Source organism: Schistocerca cancellata, chromosome 10 (assembly GCF_023864275.1).
Source record: "Schistocerca cancellata isolate TAMUIC-IGC-003103 chromosome 10, iqSchCanc2.1, whole genome shotgun sequence".
Lineage (NCBI taxonomy): Eukaryota > Metazoa > Arthropoda > Insecta > Orthoptera > Acrididae > Schistocerca > Schistocerca cancellata.
Window position 1 is genome coordinate 222,280,359 of NC_064635.1, and position 16,598 is coordinate 222,296,956.

Here is a 16,598-nt window from a genome sequence, read left to right on the forward strand (position 1 = left end):
TTTTTCTGCTTTCTTGAGACATATTTTGGATATATTCTAAAGTTTCCTCTGTCCACTAACAGAAGTGTTCCCAGGTCTGAGCTGCCAGAGATGGTGGCCATGTATGCATGAGGTGTGTTTGCTTGTTTGAATAAACATGTGTGTGTTTTCTTTTCTAAAGAAGGCTTTGGCCAAAACCTGAATCATGACAGTCTTTTCGTTGCGCCTGTCTGCAACTCAATGTGTCACATTTACGGTGAGTAGCAATCTATCCTTTTCCATATTTTGTAGATAAATTCAATGGTTATTCTTCCTATATCACATTAATGAATGGAATGTAATTGAAATTGCTCTCTGACATGATCTTACAAATTTGCAGAGTATATATAGTAAAAATAAAATTAGCTACTGGGGAAGGGTATATTTCATATTTTTAATGCGTGACAAAGGTTTTAATGATTTTGTGGAAAACAATTCATCATTCGTACGTGTTCTTGTCTGTAGTTCATGTCCCTTCTCAGTTGTGGATAGAGAATTTTCAAATAAAAACACAAAACTACATTGAGGGTACTCTGCCACAGCAGTAAAGTTACAAGAAAGGGAAGTATAATCACAGGTGGAAAAATCAGAGTGGGAAGGGGTGACGAGGGGGGGGGGGGCTCAAAAGCAACAGGATACATTTAATGCAGATGGAAGGGAATGAAAGGAAACAAGGGGGATGCAGTACCAGAAATGGCCAATCTAGTTTGAGACCATATGACTATGAGAACAAAGCCTGTTGATAAGAATACTGTTAACTGGTGTTGAAACCTTTGCTACCTGCCCTCACCAATACAATTACTTTTCCATGTCCATGGAACAGGCATAGTAAAAAAATCTTTTTATTTTACCACATGCTGTGACTCCTTCCTGTCCCAATCACACATTGGGTGTTAAATGGATGCTGATATGATATGCCTTAGTGCAAATTGTGGTTAAAAGTTATGTAGTAGATCACCTTGCATTTTTCATAGTTTATGTGGAATATACGTACATAAGATGCATCTGGTGCAAACATAAAAATTAGTCTATGCTACAGATCCATCTGTTGCCATAACCTGTATTCTGCCTCCACATTCACTGGTTTCATCAGTTCACAAATACATTATCAACTTCTGCCTAACCCAGACCTCGGGCTACACTACCGATCACTCCGTCACAACAACCAAGATTTCAGGATGGGGAGTAACACACACTATTAATCTAACATAACTTTTACAGTACTTTTGGTAATTGAATGTATACGCCAAGAAGAGTCTACAGATTTCATTTAGAAAACAAGTTCTTGGAATCTTCAAAGCAGATGTTCAGGACATATAACACAGCTTTTCTTTTTTATTTCTACCAAGTCATACTTTTGAGACTTACTTCCACAGTCCCCTTGGAGTCACAAAATAATCTTATTGCTTACTTCAGTTTTCCTGTATAGCATCTACAAGTATCTCACTTAGTACTACCAGGTATCTGAATGCAGAAACTTGGCATTTTACTCATGGTTAACTGTACTGATGTCATCAGTTATTTCGGTACATAGACCCTGTTTTCTGTTCTGTGTGAATCTTTCATTTTGGATATTATTGTGTGTCTACATGAACAGGAGTCAGAAAATTTTATAACAACATTATGACCACCAAAGCAGCTATTTTCATAATAATTTATTTATAGCTGAATGACTAATACAATACAAAACAGAATCTGTTGTAACAATGACAATAGTTAATGCACTTCTAATAACAAGCACAGCAACCACTGGAATACAGCTAAAGGGTCATTCCATACCAAGTCATGCAGGGCCCTGCACCCACCTGTCACAGATGTTTATGAAAATTTATATTTGAATTGTATGTATAAAGACAAGAAAATATTCCAAGTTTCATCCAATTCTGACAAGTAGTTTCTGAGTTATCATTATTTAAAGTTTTAGGCTAATTGTATTTCTGGAAGCAAAATCATTAGTTTTGAAGCTAGAGCCTTGAAATTTTCACTGGTTTGTTCTAAATTAAACATTGAAACTGATGTATCTACAAAATACAATTTAAATGTTCATTCATATTGAAAAACTGTACTAAATTGTTAATTTCAAAACTGTGATGTAGACCTAGAAAATTATGAAAAGCTAAAATCTCTCTCCAAATAACCCAGTACAACCATATACTTATGAAAACAGCATAAAATTACATTTCAAATTGGTGCAAAAAATTGGTGGGGTTCTTAGTTGTAACAATTATATACCAAATTGAAATCAAATTTTGTAATTTACTTTGTAAAATACATGTTTGATACAATAATCAAATATTTGAAGTCAATACAACTGTGAAAATACCAGATGAACTCAAGTTTTATGTATCAATTATTTTAAAATAAAAGACACAAACATTGAGAATTTTACAAAACAGATTCACTTACATTTGAATACATGAATTGGCAATTACTCGTTTTCAAACAAATCCTTTGTACAAAGAGGTTTCGATAACTTTAATAATTATTCAGTTGAAGTATTATACTAAGTTTATATGAAGCTGTATGTACAATAACTACACTTAAATGTCCATTAAGGTTTTTTTACAATAAAGAATTGCAATTGTTCCATGTTTTGATGGTTTCCTTTTGGGAATTAGCATCAATCTTATATGATCTGCTGAACTGAGATGCTACCTCTGGAGGAGTTATTACACATAGAAGATGGGCGAGTGGAACAGGACATCTTTCTTCTTTTTGAGGCCAAAAGAAAGTTCCTGCTGGTCCATGAGGCTGCATAAAAAGAATGTCACAGTTCCCTTCTTCTTCATTGAAACTCAGAACCATTCCAATCCACCAGTTTTGTTCATAAACACATGCAACGAAAGAATGTAGGTTAGGTTTAATAGTTGGGACAGTCATAAAAATATTTTGTTTCAACAAAATTTCCAAGTCTGAACTCGCTCGTTTGGCTGTAATTTCTTCACAAGAAGCTGGCTTAAAATAATGGAAACTTCTTGTACCCACTATTGTTTAACCCGTTTGAAATCTAGTTTCAAGCATTGTTCTTTTAGTTTCAACTTCTTCTTCCTTTAAAAAGTATATTTTTGAGAATAAACTTTTTAACAGAAATTGTACATTTGTTCAGCGTATATAATCTGCTCACTTTGCCTACTGCTCAGCAAGATTTTTTTGTAACAGTTCTCTTGACTGTTCCCCCGATCCCATCGCATGTTGTTTTACCATGACTCGTAGCATGAAATGACCAGCTTGTGATGAATTTAAAATCTTTCATTAAACATAAATTCATCATGCTTTTGAAGTTTTTGTATTGAGCACTGCAACCATCTATAAAATACTCAATTTGGTCAGCGTCAGGCAAGTTTTGTTTTATGAAATCTATGGTTTTTCTTATACTGAATTAAACAAATGGTGCATCATGCTTTAGATCATCTGAAATGAAACACAATGATGTTTCTTTTATGGTGGAATCTCCATTTTTAGAAAAAAATCACTACTGGATGAACTGAGCAGCTCAAGTGGCCCCAATGGTAGGATTGCACTTCATTTTGCAAAACGAAGTTACAGTTTTCTGCAAAATCCATAAGAACTAAAACCTCATTAAATGCCAAATTTTCTTTTCTCTGTTCCATATAAGAGTTTTGAGTTTTTGTGATATAAAAATGCGGTATCAGAGACTCAATTTTTTTAAATAGTAAAATCAGTAAACTCCTTGCAAGTTGGTAGCATTGTTTGTAAAGTCATTCTGCCATCACTTGAAATCCACTGCGAAAATTTAATGTCTTCATCTTTATCATAGTATTCTAGTATTTCTCTTAGATGTTGCTACAGTGATTCACTTGTTTTCGGGCACACATCACAACGTCTTAACCTACAGTCCCTGTTTCGTCTATCACAAAACAATTTGTCCATCATAGTGTGTATTGATTCTTGATCATGCTGGTTCGGAGCATTTGCGAGAAGCTCAATGTTTTGGTGGTACAAGCAAACACACACACTGTGAGATCCAGGTGAACCAGCAAGCACACACCATTTCAGTCTCAAGGAGCAAAATTTGGTAAATCCAATTTTAATATTTGAGTGTTTTTCATTTAAACGCAATAAATAGTTCCTCTGAGTTGCATAAAAGGATTCTTTTCTACTTGTAAGTGTTTTTTTATATACTAACTTTGTCTTTAGCGCCTGGCAACAAGAAAGAAAATTCATCATCTTTGTAAAACAGTTGGACAGGGTTTATTGTTTCTTTGGGAAGGATTCTGCCATGTTTGGGTTCTGTCAACGCCAAAATACCTTTCTCGTTTGCAAGCTTTCTGGCTTTTCACAATAAATATTTTGGTACATTTTATTTTTCCACTAGTTTTCTGCAAGGCCAAGACTGGAGTAATTGTTAATGTCTGTATTTTTTCCCATGTGGTAAAGTTTGTCTACAGTTTTCCCTTTATAGCATCCACTAAATGATCAAGATTCCCAGATTTTTTTCTTTAATTCATAATCTTTAGTTGCACTATCAGATTCACTTGAATTGTTGTATTCTTATACTTTCAAAACAAATAACAACTTTTTTAAACCTGGTCTTTTGCCTTTTTAAACTTCTTTTTAGCATATTTTTTCTTCGATTAGGTAGATAATGACTGACGTTTAAGTGGTGTCACATCCAACCCTAAAAGTGTTTCGTTCAACTTTTCTCTTTCTACTACTCTTTTTGCAATGGTTAATTCACTCTCATTTGCTTCATCACTTTCAAGCAGAGCAATATCTTGAAAAATAGACATTGCCTCATTCAACAGTTTTCTACGCATACCGCACAACAGCTTTCCTGGCACTAAAATAATTATCTTATTTTCCTTAACATAGTTTGCTTTTTCCAGAGTAATTATCCTGAAATCTTTCTTCTTGGTTGAAGGTACAGAATGTTTCTTAAATGGATCACATTAGGATTTTTGGTTCTTTTTCAAAATACTTTAAAAAATAACATAAATGATGGGAACAAATGTCATCTGTTTCACTGTACTGCCTATTAGTATACCAAACTAAAATTTCTACTTCTTCTTTAGACAACTTTCCCAAAATTAAATAAATGTTTTTGCTTTTTGTCAGTGAAGTATTTTCACATAAAAAATTTAGTAATGAACCTACTGAACACTTGAATTAGTTTCATCTTTACTTGAACTTTCCCTTATCTCCATGGTAAGAAACACACACGCGCGGGCACACGCACGCGCGCGCGCACAAACACAAACACAAACACAAACACAAACACAAACACAAACACAAACACACACACACACACACACACACACACACACACACACACACACACACCCAAAACAATAGTTTAAAAAAAAAAGTTATAACTGTCTTTATATAACAATTATTTAAAATGTCACTACTCACAAAACACTAGGCAGTTAACTTGAACAGAGCCAAATACACACTGATAGACCTGCAGTACAGGCAGGCTGTGAGGGGAGGGAGGGTTTCATGTCCTGACTTGAATTGCATGTCTTGACGAAGACACCCGGCAGACTGCTGAATTTTGCATGTGCATACTTGAATAGTAATACTGCCTTATCTGAACTTCAACACACTTCTCATGACTCCAAAAATGTTTATGTTTCTTGACTTTAACTTCAGCTAAATAAAACAAAAAAACATAAATACAATTACAACTCAACTGCAGTAAAATCTTTGCCCCAATTTAAAAATATATACCAAAAAATGTACTAATAAATTACTGTCTTCATTTGCTGATCTTTCAAATTATAGTTTTAAAACCTTTTACTTTTATATAACTTTTATTACAACCATTTTGAACTTTAAACCGCCATTCTATACATTTTGAATAGATAAAACTTGTTTTGACTTCAATATAAGATAAAACTGTTAAAACTCGGAACCCCAGCAATTATTTTGCACCATTTGAAGGGCAATTTTATGCTGTTTTCAAAAATATATGGTTGTATTGAGTTATTTGGGGACATTTTAGCTATTCATAATTTACTACGCCTACGACACAATTTTGAAATTAACAATATTTTGAGTTTCAGTACAGTTTTTCAACTTGAATGAACATTATAAATCGGAATTTTGTAGATCTAACAGTTTCAGTGTTTAATTTAGAACAAACCAGTGAAAATTTCAAGGCTCTTGCTTCAAAACTAACGATTTTGCTTCAAATTCTGTAAAAGCATGCACACTTTAGTTAGGCTACATCTTAATCACCCTCAGAAATACAACTAGCCTAAAACTCTAACTGGTGATAACTCAGAAACTGTTTGTTAGAATTCGATGAAACTTTGGATATTTTCTTATCTTTATGTATACATTTCACATATAAATTTTGGAAAAAATCCAAAAGCCTTGGGTTTTATATCTACTTTTGGCTGAATGATTGTGTGTGGAATGATCCTAAACTATAATCTATCCTTTTCCTTATTTTGTTGATATTTCAACCTGACTTTAAATCTCCATCGACAGAGAGCAAGGAAGGACTGCAACTTAAGATTTAAGAGGGCAAACAAAGATGGGGAAGGAAGTTGGCTATGTCCTTGGAAATGTCCCAGTGTTCACTTCAATTGATGAAGGAAAGATAAATCTGGATGACTCGACTGGGTTTTGATTGTCATTCTTCCCAAGTATGAGCCCAGTACTTTCACCACTGTTAATAAAAAAAATTTTTTTTCTCTTCACATTACTGAGACAAATTGTGTGTAATGGTACCACAGAATATTCAACAGTTTTCCACTGAAAACTGATTGCAGGAGTCAGGTTTCTGGGGATGAATAGGATTTTAAAATCCAGTAATATGTTGTTCTGTATGCAAAATATTTTACAGCTGGTTGCATTTTAATTGGTTATATTTACATTTTGCTACAATTTTGGTTCAATGGTATAGTTCAAACATGGCATTCTTCAAAAAGGTACATAGCTGATAGCAGGACTTTGCTATGTACTGAATGAAAAATTCCGTTCCTCTCAATACTGTTTTTTGGCGAATCTCACAGGTTGTTATTTTAAACATCAGTGTTGCCTTCCATAGACATTATATTGCACAGGCAAACAAAGTTGACACTAAGCGCGATGGTTGATGGGAGCGACTGCAAAGGCATATCGTATTTACAAACGCTCCCACCGGCCAGGGCGCCAAGCGTCAACTTTGTTTGCGTGATTAATACATGAAAATATAATTCAATTCTGTGATCAAGAAGAAAGATCTCGTAATAAAACAAGGCAATCTCTCTAACTTACTAGTGCTAAATTATACAGTTTTCTGACATGGAAAATGATTTAGATAAGAGTTACTCAAAAATGTTTCTCTTGAGGAAATAATCCCAAACGGGTGACATTAATAAATTGAACAAAACTTTCCAGTCTTGTTCATCTACAAATTCATACTAGAATCACATTGTCTGGACTGTAAATCTATGCAACAATCATCTTTTCACAGTTCATCTGATGAACTAAAAAAAAAAAAAAACCATAGGTAAAGAAAGAGTTATGTTGTCTGATGTAACTATAATTACATATCTACGCAGACAGACTTGAGTAAAAGGAATAGACTCTCGTAAAGACTTATTTATATACATTACATAAGAATCGTCCTTAACCTTTCAAACATTATTTAAAAGTTGCCATTTTCACAGAAAAATTTAGGTAATGCATCATCTCAGCTTGCTGGCACTGTGCAAGGCCTACTAAAATCTCGGGTCATAAGATACTGTGATTTTTATTCATGATATGTGTAACAAGGCACTTTCTTGTTTTAGAATTCTGGAATACTTCTAGTGAATCTTCATATATTTTTGTGTGATTTGTACAAGTAAAACTACATTACACAAGACATATATGAGGAATCAGAGAGGATTGCTTCAGCGAAATAATATTGTTTTCCCATGAAGAGCTGAATTTTTTTTTCCGAATAAAAGAATACTTCCCTCACATGAATGATTCTTGCTAGGTTTACCACCAGCAGTGTCGGTGGTAATTTGGTAAGCAATTCCGTATAAAGTATTAATTTTGTCGGCACACGCAATGAAAACTATAAGACTATTTATATGTCGGTATATATGAGCAAAATTCAAACATCTATGAATAAGCGTAACTGCTTACTTAGGTGCCGTATGTTGTTATTACCTCTGTAAACTGGAAGTCACATGAATACACGTAAAAAAGTGTATTGTTTTTCTTTTCTTTTTTGCATTTATACAGAGACTACATAGATTAATAACTTCTAAACACAATAATACAGAGGCGTATTGACAGCACAGTAAACAGTGCCTCTAACCTAAAATGGTAACACCCGTAATGACAGATGTTTGTTATGTTCCAGGACGAATTTCACATCCTTTTTCCTAATATTGCATCTATTAATTTGTGTCCGTTCTGTTCCTGACAGAACGTATTGCTAATGGATTCGTACTTGTTCCGTCGAGATATATATATATATACTCACATTTCACGTTTAACAAATGAACCGTTCAGAACCAAGCTATTGTTAGATACTAAAATAAAACAAGAGCCAACAATCAGTTAGGTTACATCCCTTTCGAATTTGACGCACAATTTAAATTTCGTATGCGCGGCAGGAAATCAACAAAGATACGCAGGAAATTGACTCAGATGTTTCAATAACAAAGAAGCATCTGCAAGCAATGATTTGACTACGCACAAGAACATTCCCACCCGTTTCCCATCACATTTAGTTCCAGGTATTTGTTTCTATAGAATATATGTCTATTTGTACGGGTGACTGCGACCAAGATTAATTATACATGCATGATGTCACTGAGTATGGATTGCGAGATCAGCATGTAATTTGGAGAAAAAGATAACCATTTTCTATATTGTGGATGGTTTGTAGGAAACGTAATTTAAGTACTGTAAAAATTACAATAAATACATTATCAGTGCCTACATCAACGACCAAAAAAGTGCTAAAATTTCAGAAGAGTGTTGCGTCTATAAGGCACACAAAAAGACTGATCAATGAAACTTCCATAGCAACTGTATAGTTATAAATCAAATAAATTATAGCCTACTTAAAAAACTTACTACTTTTAAGTTTATTTAGAAAAAAAACAGCAAACATTTTCTTTAAAATACCTGCGAGATACTTGTATCAGCACGATAAAAATAATGCTATTACTGCACTTAAATTGAACATTATATACTGTATGGTAAGCTGGCATGGCAGCAAAATAATGTAGATTATAATTTTTTTGTAGGCCCTATGGTGAGGACCAAGCAACTCTGCCAATATGATTTGCTTTCTCCCCCTTTTTTTTTTTTTAGTGGTATCTGCCCCTGAGCCACGGTTTGTACTTTAACAGGAACGTAATATTAATGCTCTGCATGCAGGATTGCTGGTAGTTCAATGCTTTGCTGGTGCAGTTACTTTATGTGATGAAATTGAATGATGTTTCTGTTATATGATATGTATGAGTAAGCAAGTGTTATTCAGATATTAGTGAAAGGTGATTTGCAGTTTCACAACCACTCATTTAATTCTATAAATGATGGAAACCAACGCGACACTGGCTGTTCAGTCACATTCTCGCAATGGCAACTTCAATGCTCTTAAATGGTTGCCAAGCGGATTTGAGGAAGGGAGTAACAAGTTTTCTGGTGGTAGTATAATTAAAGATTGAGTGTACCATTAATAAAAGAAATCACCAATTGTGTTACAGTGCCTTTTGGTCCATGAAGCGTAACTCCAAAATTCGCCATAGAATAATTTTATTATTTCATCTTATTTGCTTAATGAGGGCTGAAAGATTAAAACATTAGTTTTTAAATGAATTTTAGGTCATCGTCAGTAGCATCCAGTGTCACAGAAGAACCCTGAAATCATGCTTTTGGGAATGTGGTATAAAATTGGGAACAATGGCAGATAATCTCAAGATGTCAAGTATCAAAGTTTCACTTCTAGCTTCATTAGAGCCAGGATTGCACCTATAAAATGAGTATCGTATTTTTAATAGATATTAAACCACACTTCAACAAGTATTCGATACTGCTCTTTGGTATTCGAAAGCAATGGATCTTCAGCTACCGATGTTACATCTATTACAAATTTGTTTGATGTTATTGTGTTATCTCTTTTGTGGGCGCATTTTTTGTAGTTACTAAGCGAAGATATTTTTTTGTATCATGTTCGATTTGTGATTAACTAACTATATTTATTTTTTGTTAATTTTATTTTTGTGATTTAGGACCAAAAGCTGGTGATATGTATACCTCCCACAGATTTTTGTGAGCTGTTATTTCGTTGATAAGTGTATTTCCCACTCTAGAGACGAAGCATTTTTCTTCCGAATTCGCAAGTGACAATAGTACTGATCTCGTAACAAACAGACACTAGTTGTTGTAGCAGTTTTATCCACCTGATACAGTGTACTATTACAAGATTACAGGTATGTCCCCAGTAAGGTATGTTCAAGAAAGACTTGTAAAACCACTAAGTTGGTGGTAAGTATGCTACCCAGCATTTACAAAAGACATATTAATTTTGTGTTACATATATTTCCCAAGCCTCTTTCAGAAGCAACATTAGTGGTAAGCATACTTCCCAAGTATCTTTAAAACAACGTTATTTGGTGGGATGTATACTTCTCAAGGTGCTAAAATCTATATTTCACAACAAACAGAAACCAGAACTGATGCAGCAAACTACCACCAGATGTCAGGAAGGCACAGAAGTGGTATGCCATATTCCCATAAATGCTGTACTGAAATATATTAGTGATAAGTATATTCACCACAGCCCACAAAAAGTTTATTTCAGTATAAAATCCAGCTCCAAATCCAGTATGTATGCTTTTCCTCTTATAGGATTTTTGGCTCGCTTCTAATCCCATAACTTGAATGACCAGTGCCCATACAGATATACCCAACTGAACTAATATTGAAAAACAGTGCCACTAAACTTTGATGGGAGCATGTTGAAGCAACAATACATGGCACTAGTATCAGAGGGTGAAGCTCATATACGGACATCTAGTAAGACAGCCTTGTTCCACTGCAGGCCACTTGGAGCACAAAAGTTTATGACCCCATCATCTCGGTTTCTTATTAGGTGATTTAAAGTCTGCCATACTTGTTTTGGTTTTGTTCAGAACCGAGGTTGTTTTCCTACCATTGTCACTGAATATAACTTTGTGTGTGTACTGCACTTCCTGAAACGCGTTGTGAGTATTTCTCACGTTCTGCCTGATGTTTGCTCACATAATGTTGGGTGGATTAAATGAGTCCATATTTGCTTTTGTCTGATGTCAAACAGACGCTAGTTTTGCTGCATGGTATTCTGTGGACATTTGTTCCTGCCTATGAATCTGTGTAAGAGCTGCTGGATTTAAATGTGGTGTAAGTATATTGCTCACATACTACTTTATTTTTGGTTGCATCCATTTTTCTTACTTTCTTGCGTTTAATAGATAACTCATTGACAGAACTTCTGTTCAACTTTATTACAGTGTCTCATGGAATGAATGCGTATTTAAGCTTTGAATGGAGTTGCTTTTTGCCACAGAGTATGCTTTGTAGTATTAGTGACATAGCATGTAGTTATTATGCCAGTTACCATTATACAGCAAAAATATACTAAATCGAAGTGCATGTTTTACATGGGATTTTGTTACATAGTATGAACGTACTTCCATCTTATTGAACGATACTGCTTTCAGTAAACTCGAGTTATACAGAATTCACTAGTAAATCCAGTGATGAAAGCATGAGGGCGTGGTATTTGCTTTTGAATTTTCATTGGAGTAGTAAGAAGATTTTAGTACACTGATTTCTGCTAAAATGTATTGTTTCTAGTAGCTGTTACTAAAATTTGACACATTTGAATAACTACTGTTGCATTTTTAGCATTTGGAAAGAAGACTGCCTTAGTCAAGAGTATAAAGCATACTCAGTGACACCAAAAACACCATTGAAAGCAGAAATGCGTACTCATTCTGTAGCAAAATATAATAAAATTCAATAGTAATTCTATTAGAAGACAGCACCTAAGCAACAAACAAAATCTGCAGTTGCAGAAGTTGCTTGGCTACAGGGGACTCAATGAAGTATGTGAACAATAGAAAAGACATTAGCTGCATTGTCAATCTATCATGGTTCATGGTGTGGGTTCCTGTAGTCATGTCCTAGTTCATGAACCACAGGCAACATATGAGTGGCCAAGTAAGTTGTCCCGACAGTCGGGATACCAGATACTTCGGAATAAGGCTGGGCATCTCAGATATATTCTGAGTCGTGGTCACCTTTGTGCTCATACAGCAAAGACTACCAAATCCACCGGTTAGTCCCTCAGCCGTTAGTGGTAAAACCCAATGGGACTCGGGGCAAGTAAGGCTAGCAACCTGCTTCCCTGGTACTTTAAATATGATGCTGGCAACAATCAGAGCAAAATGCCTCGGACCTTTGGAGGTGACAGAGTCCCACCTCTAACTGACAAACCAGGGACTCCTAAGATACGACTTGGCAAACAAATGGTAATGAGATGGGGCGCTATTAATATCAATGGGGGCTACTCTGGGAAAAAGGTAGAGCTGGCAGAGGCTGCAAGTAAGATGGGGCTGGACGTTTTAGCTGTTAGTGACATTCGGGTAAGGGGTGAGAAAGAAGAGGAAGTGGGAGAATACAAGGTCTACCTGTCAGGAGTCAAAGCAGGAATAGCACAATGGGGTGTAGAGCTTTACATCAGGAAAGAAATGGAACCCAGCGTAGTTGCAATAAGGTATGTAAACGAACGACTGATGTGGATAGATTTGACAGTGTCTAGCAAGAAAATTAGGATTGTGTCAGTATATTCGCATTGTGAAGGGACAGATCAAGATAAGATGGATAGTTTTTATGAGGCACTCAGTGATGTAGTTGTTAGAGTTAAGGACAAGGACAGTGTTCTGCTCATGGGTGATTTTAACGCCAGGATTGGAAATCGAACAGAAGGGTATGAAAAGGTTATGGGTAAATTTGGAGAGGATATGGAGGCCAACAGGAACGGGAAACAACTCTTGGATTTCTGTGCCAGTATGGGCTTAGTAATCACAAACTCCTTTTTTAAACATAAGAACATTCACCAGTATACTTGGGAAGGCAGGGGAACCAGATCTGTCATTGACTATATAATAACAGATCAGGAATTCAGGAAGGCTGTGAGGGACACACGTGTATTCAGGGGATTCTTTGATGACACTGATCATTATTTAATCTGCAGTGAAATTGGGATTGTGAGGCCGAAAATGCAGGAGGTCAGGTCCATATGTAGGAGGATAAGAGTGGAGAAACTTCAGGATAAGGAAATCAGGCACAAGTACATAACAGCGATCTCAGAAAGGTGCCAGTTAGTTGAATGTAGTCAATTACAGTCATTGGAAAAGGAATGGACAAGGTACAGGGACACAGTACTAGAAGTGGCTAAAGAATGTCTTGGAACAGTAGTGTGTAAAAGTAGGATGAAGCAAACAGCTTGGTGGAATGATACAGCCAAGGCAGCCTGTAAAAGGAAAAAGAAGGCGTATCAAAAATGGCTACATACCAGTACCCAGGTAGACAGAGAAAATTATGTTGAAGAAAGAAACAAAGCCAAACCGATAATTGCAGCATCCAAGAAGAAATCGTGGGAAGACTTTGGAAACAGGTTGGAGACTATGGGTCAAGCTGCTGGAAAACCATTCTGGAGTGTAATTAGCAGTCTTCGAAAGGGAGGTAAGAAGGAAATGACAAGTATTTTGGACAGGTCAGGAAAACTGCTGGTGAATCCTGTGGATGCCTTGGGCAGATGGAGGGAATATTTTGAAGAGTTGCTCAATGTAGGTGAAAATGCGATCAGTAATGTTTCAGATTTCGAGGTAGAATGGGATAGGAATGATGATGGAAATAGGATCACATTTGAGGAAGTGGAAAAAATGGTCAACAGATTGCAGTGCAATAAAGCGGCTGGGGTGGATGAAATTAAGTCGGAACTCATCAAATACAGTGGAATGTCAGATCTTAACTGGCTACACAGGATAATTGAAATGGCCTGGGAGTCGGGACAGGTTCCATCAGACTGGACAAAAAAAGTAATCACACCAATCTTTAAAAATGGAAACAGAAAAGATTGTAACAACTACAGAGGTATCTCTTTAATCAGCGTTGTGGGTAAAATCTTCTCAGGTATTGTTGAAAGGAAAGTGCGAGTATTAGTTGAGGACCAATTGGATGAAAATCAGTGTGGGTTTAGGCCTCTTAGAGGTTGTCAGGACCAGATCTTTAGCTTACGGCAAATAATGGAGAAGTGTTATGAGTGGAACAGGGAATTGTACCTTTATAGATCTAGAAAAGGCATATGACCGGGTTCCTAGGAGGAAGTTATTGTCTGTTCTACAAGATTATGGAATAGGAGGCAAACTTTTGCACGCAATTAAAGGTCTTTACATGGATAGTCAGGCAGCAGTTAGAGTTGACGATAAACTGAGTTCATGGTTCAGAGTAGTTTCAGGGGTAAGACAAGGCTGCAACCTGACTCCACTGTTGTTCATATTATTTATGGATCATACGTTGAAAACAATAGACTGGCTGGGTGAGATTAAGATATGTGGACACAAAATAAGCAGTCTTGCATATGCAGATGACTTAGTTGTGATGGCAGATTCGATTGAAAGTTTGCAAAGTAATATTTCAGAGCTAGATCAGAAATGTAAGGACTATGGTATGAAGATTATCATCTCCAAAACGAAAGTAATGTCAGTGGGAAAGAAATATAAACGAATTGAGTGTATTATATCTCTTAAAAGAAATATGATGTTATGTTGTTAATTTAGTTAGCGGAAACACTCTCCTAGTAAATTTGATGAAGATACAAAAGAGATATAATAAGCAAAATAATGATTTTCGTAGGTTGCCAATTACGTATTATATCTGGTTTTATCGAGCGCCAGGCTCCCTACAAATTACTGTAAATGCAATAGCGTAGTAGTACTCAGCTCTGAAATTATTACTATCACAGAAAATAGACAAGTTTTAATAAAATTATTTCACTGGATTACTTCAATTAATCTCACAGAATATTTTTACATAATTTCTTCCACTCCGGCTATCAGACATTGTGCTGTGAAAAAATATTTTTAAATGTACCGCGTAATGGCGGCTAATTGTTAACAGTCAGAGATTACTGTTACTCGCTCCGCAGCAGCTGGAAACATGCTAAATAATTTTCATTAAATATTCTTTTCATAAGATAAATGTGGCGTAGGTTCTTGAAATAACACACGGAGATCACTTTATACTAATATATTCTTACTAGGACACAGTTTACACCATTAAATATTTGCAATTACGTTACGACAGAAACAAATGCTAGCGCAGCACAATAGCTTGCGTACCTTATTCCAGCTCACACCAGAACGAACAGAACAAAACAGACCAGACAGAAGAATGAGCATTGCATTGTATTTTATTCTCTAACAAAGATAATCACATTATAATCTCAGACAATAAAAATAATGTCTTTTCTGCATTTATCGATATATATTGCATATTTTTACAGTTAAATCAATGATAAATCAATGTTTGCAATTGATTTTGATTCACATACAGTCATTTTTATTTATTTTTCACCTCGATAATGGTGAATATTGCAAAAGGGACACTACACGGCCCCCTGGGCTACAAGGAACACACTACTTAATGTTTGGTCCTTGTAGACCACGAGTGTCACTCTTCTTTTGTTCGTTGGTCACTTTCAGTTCACTTTACCGTGTATCACGTCATGGGTACATATTCATTTTGAGTCTTTCTACATAACATGGCTGGGGACAGTTACAATATAACAAGCTCTTCCATTTGGACGAGGGCCGCAGGGAAACCCCAGAAAAACCTCGGCAGAGCTGATAGATTTAACCCTTTGTGTTACTTACATAAGTTGGTTCTACACGTTTTGGTACTACAAGTATTTACATCAAATATAAAATTTTCTGAAAAAGAAACAAACATATAGACTTTATATGAAAGTGTTCATCAAATTTTTTATATTGTGTTGGTAATATTGTGAGTTTTTTTTTTATATTTTTGTCGGCGCATTTCTAGTCGTGTGGTGTGGATGACGCTGTATGCCGCTACCGCGATGCCTCGTGCCCGTTGCCATGGAGCGTCGGCAGGAAACTGTTGTCTTCCTTCTTGTCCGTAGGCGGCGGTCAGGATGTGGAGTACGGAACGACGTTATTTTGTCTGCGTGGTGCGTCTGCATTGTTGCGCACCGCTCGTTAAGGTTTTCAGCACAGGAGAGGATGTTGACCCGTGCAAATCATGAAACAAATGCACATATGTTATAGAACGGATTTTGTAAGATGTTATGGCTGTGGGTAAGAATTGATTAGTCAACATTGCATCATCGAGGCACAGGCTCAGTTAAGTGGTATTTTCGTGTTCGTTTGCACGTACTGGTGCTGAATGATGCAGGAGATATGATGCTGAAGTAAGCACTGCACATCCCTGTTGTCAACACTTCGTATGGAATATTTTTATGTTTCACTATTTTTGTTTGACGGCGTTCCACCGTAGTTGCCGTTGCAGTAACGTCCTACTACGTGGTCTGTGACGTCATATTAATTGTTGGC

At 35.9% G+C, this 16,598-nt stretch overlaps 2 protein-coding genes across 2 annotated transcripts in view; one reads left to right on the forward strand and one right to left on the reverse strand.

The window, feature by feature from the left end:
* Window positions 1-8,602, reverse strand: part of LOC126106285 (uncharacterized) — a 151,113-nt gene extending 142,511 nt beyond the window's left edge. Inside the window, exon 1 of the mRNA XM_049912506.1 lies at window positions 8,450-8,602. The gene's annotated coding sequence lies outside the window, so the exon portion shown is untranslated. The remainder of the gene's footprint in view (window positions 1-8,449) is intronic.
* Window positions 8,603-12,407: 3,805 nt separating this feature from the next.
* LOC126106286 (craniofacial development protein 2-like) overlaps window positions 12,408-16,598 on the forward strand; it is a 63,379-nt gene continuing 59,188 nt past the window's right edge. The window contains exon 1 of the mRNA XM_049912507.1: window positions 12,408-13,250. Coding sequence (XP_049768464.1) covers window positions 12,408-13,250 — 843 coding nt within the window. The remainder of the gene's footprint in view (window positions 13,251-16,598) is intronic.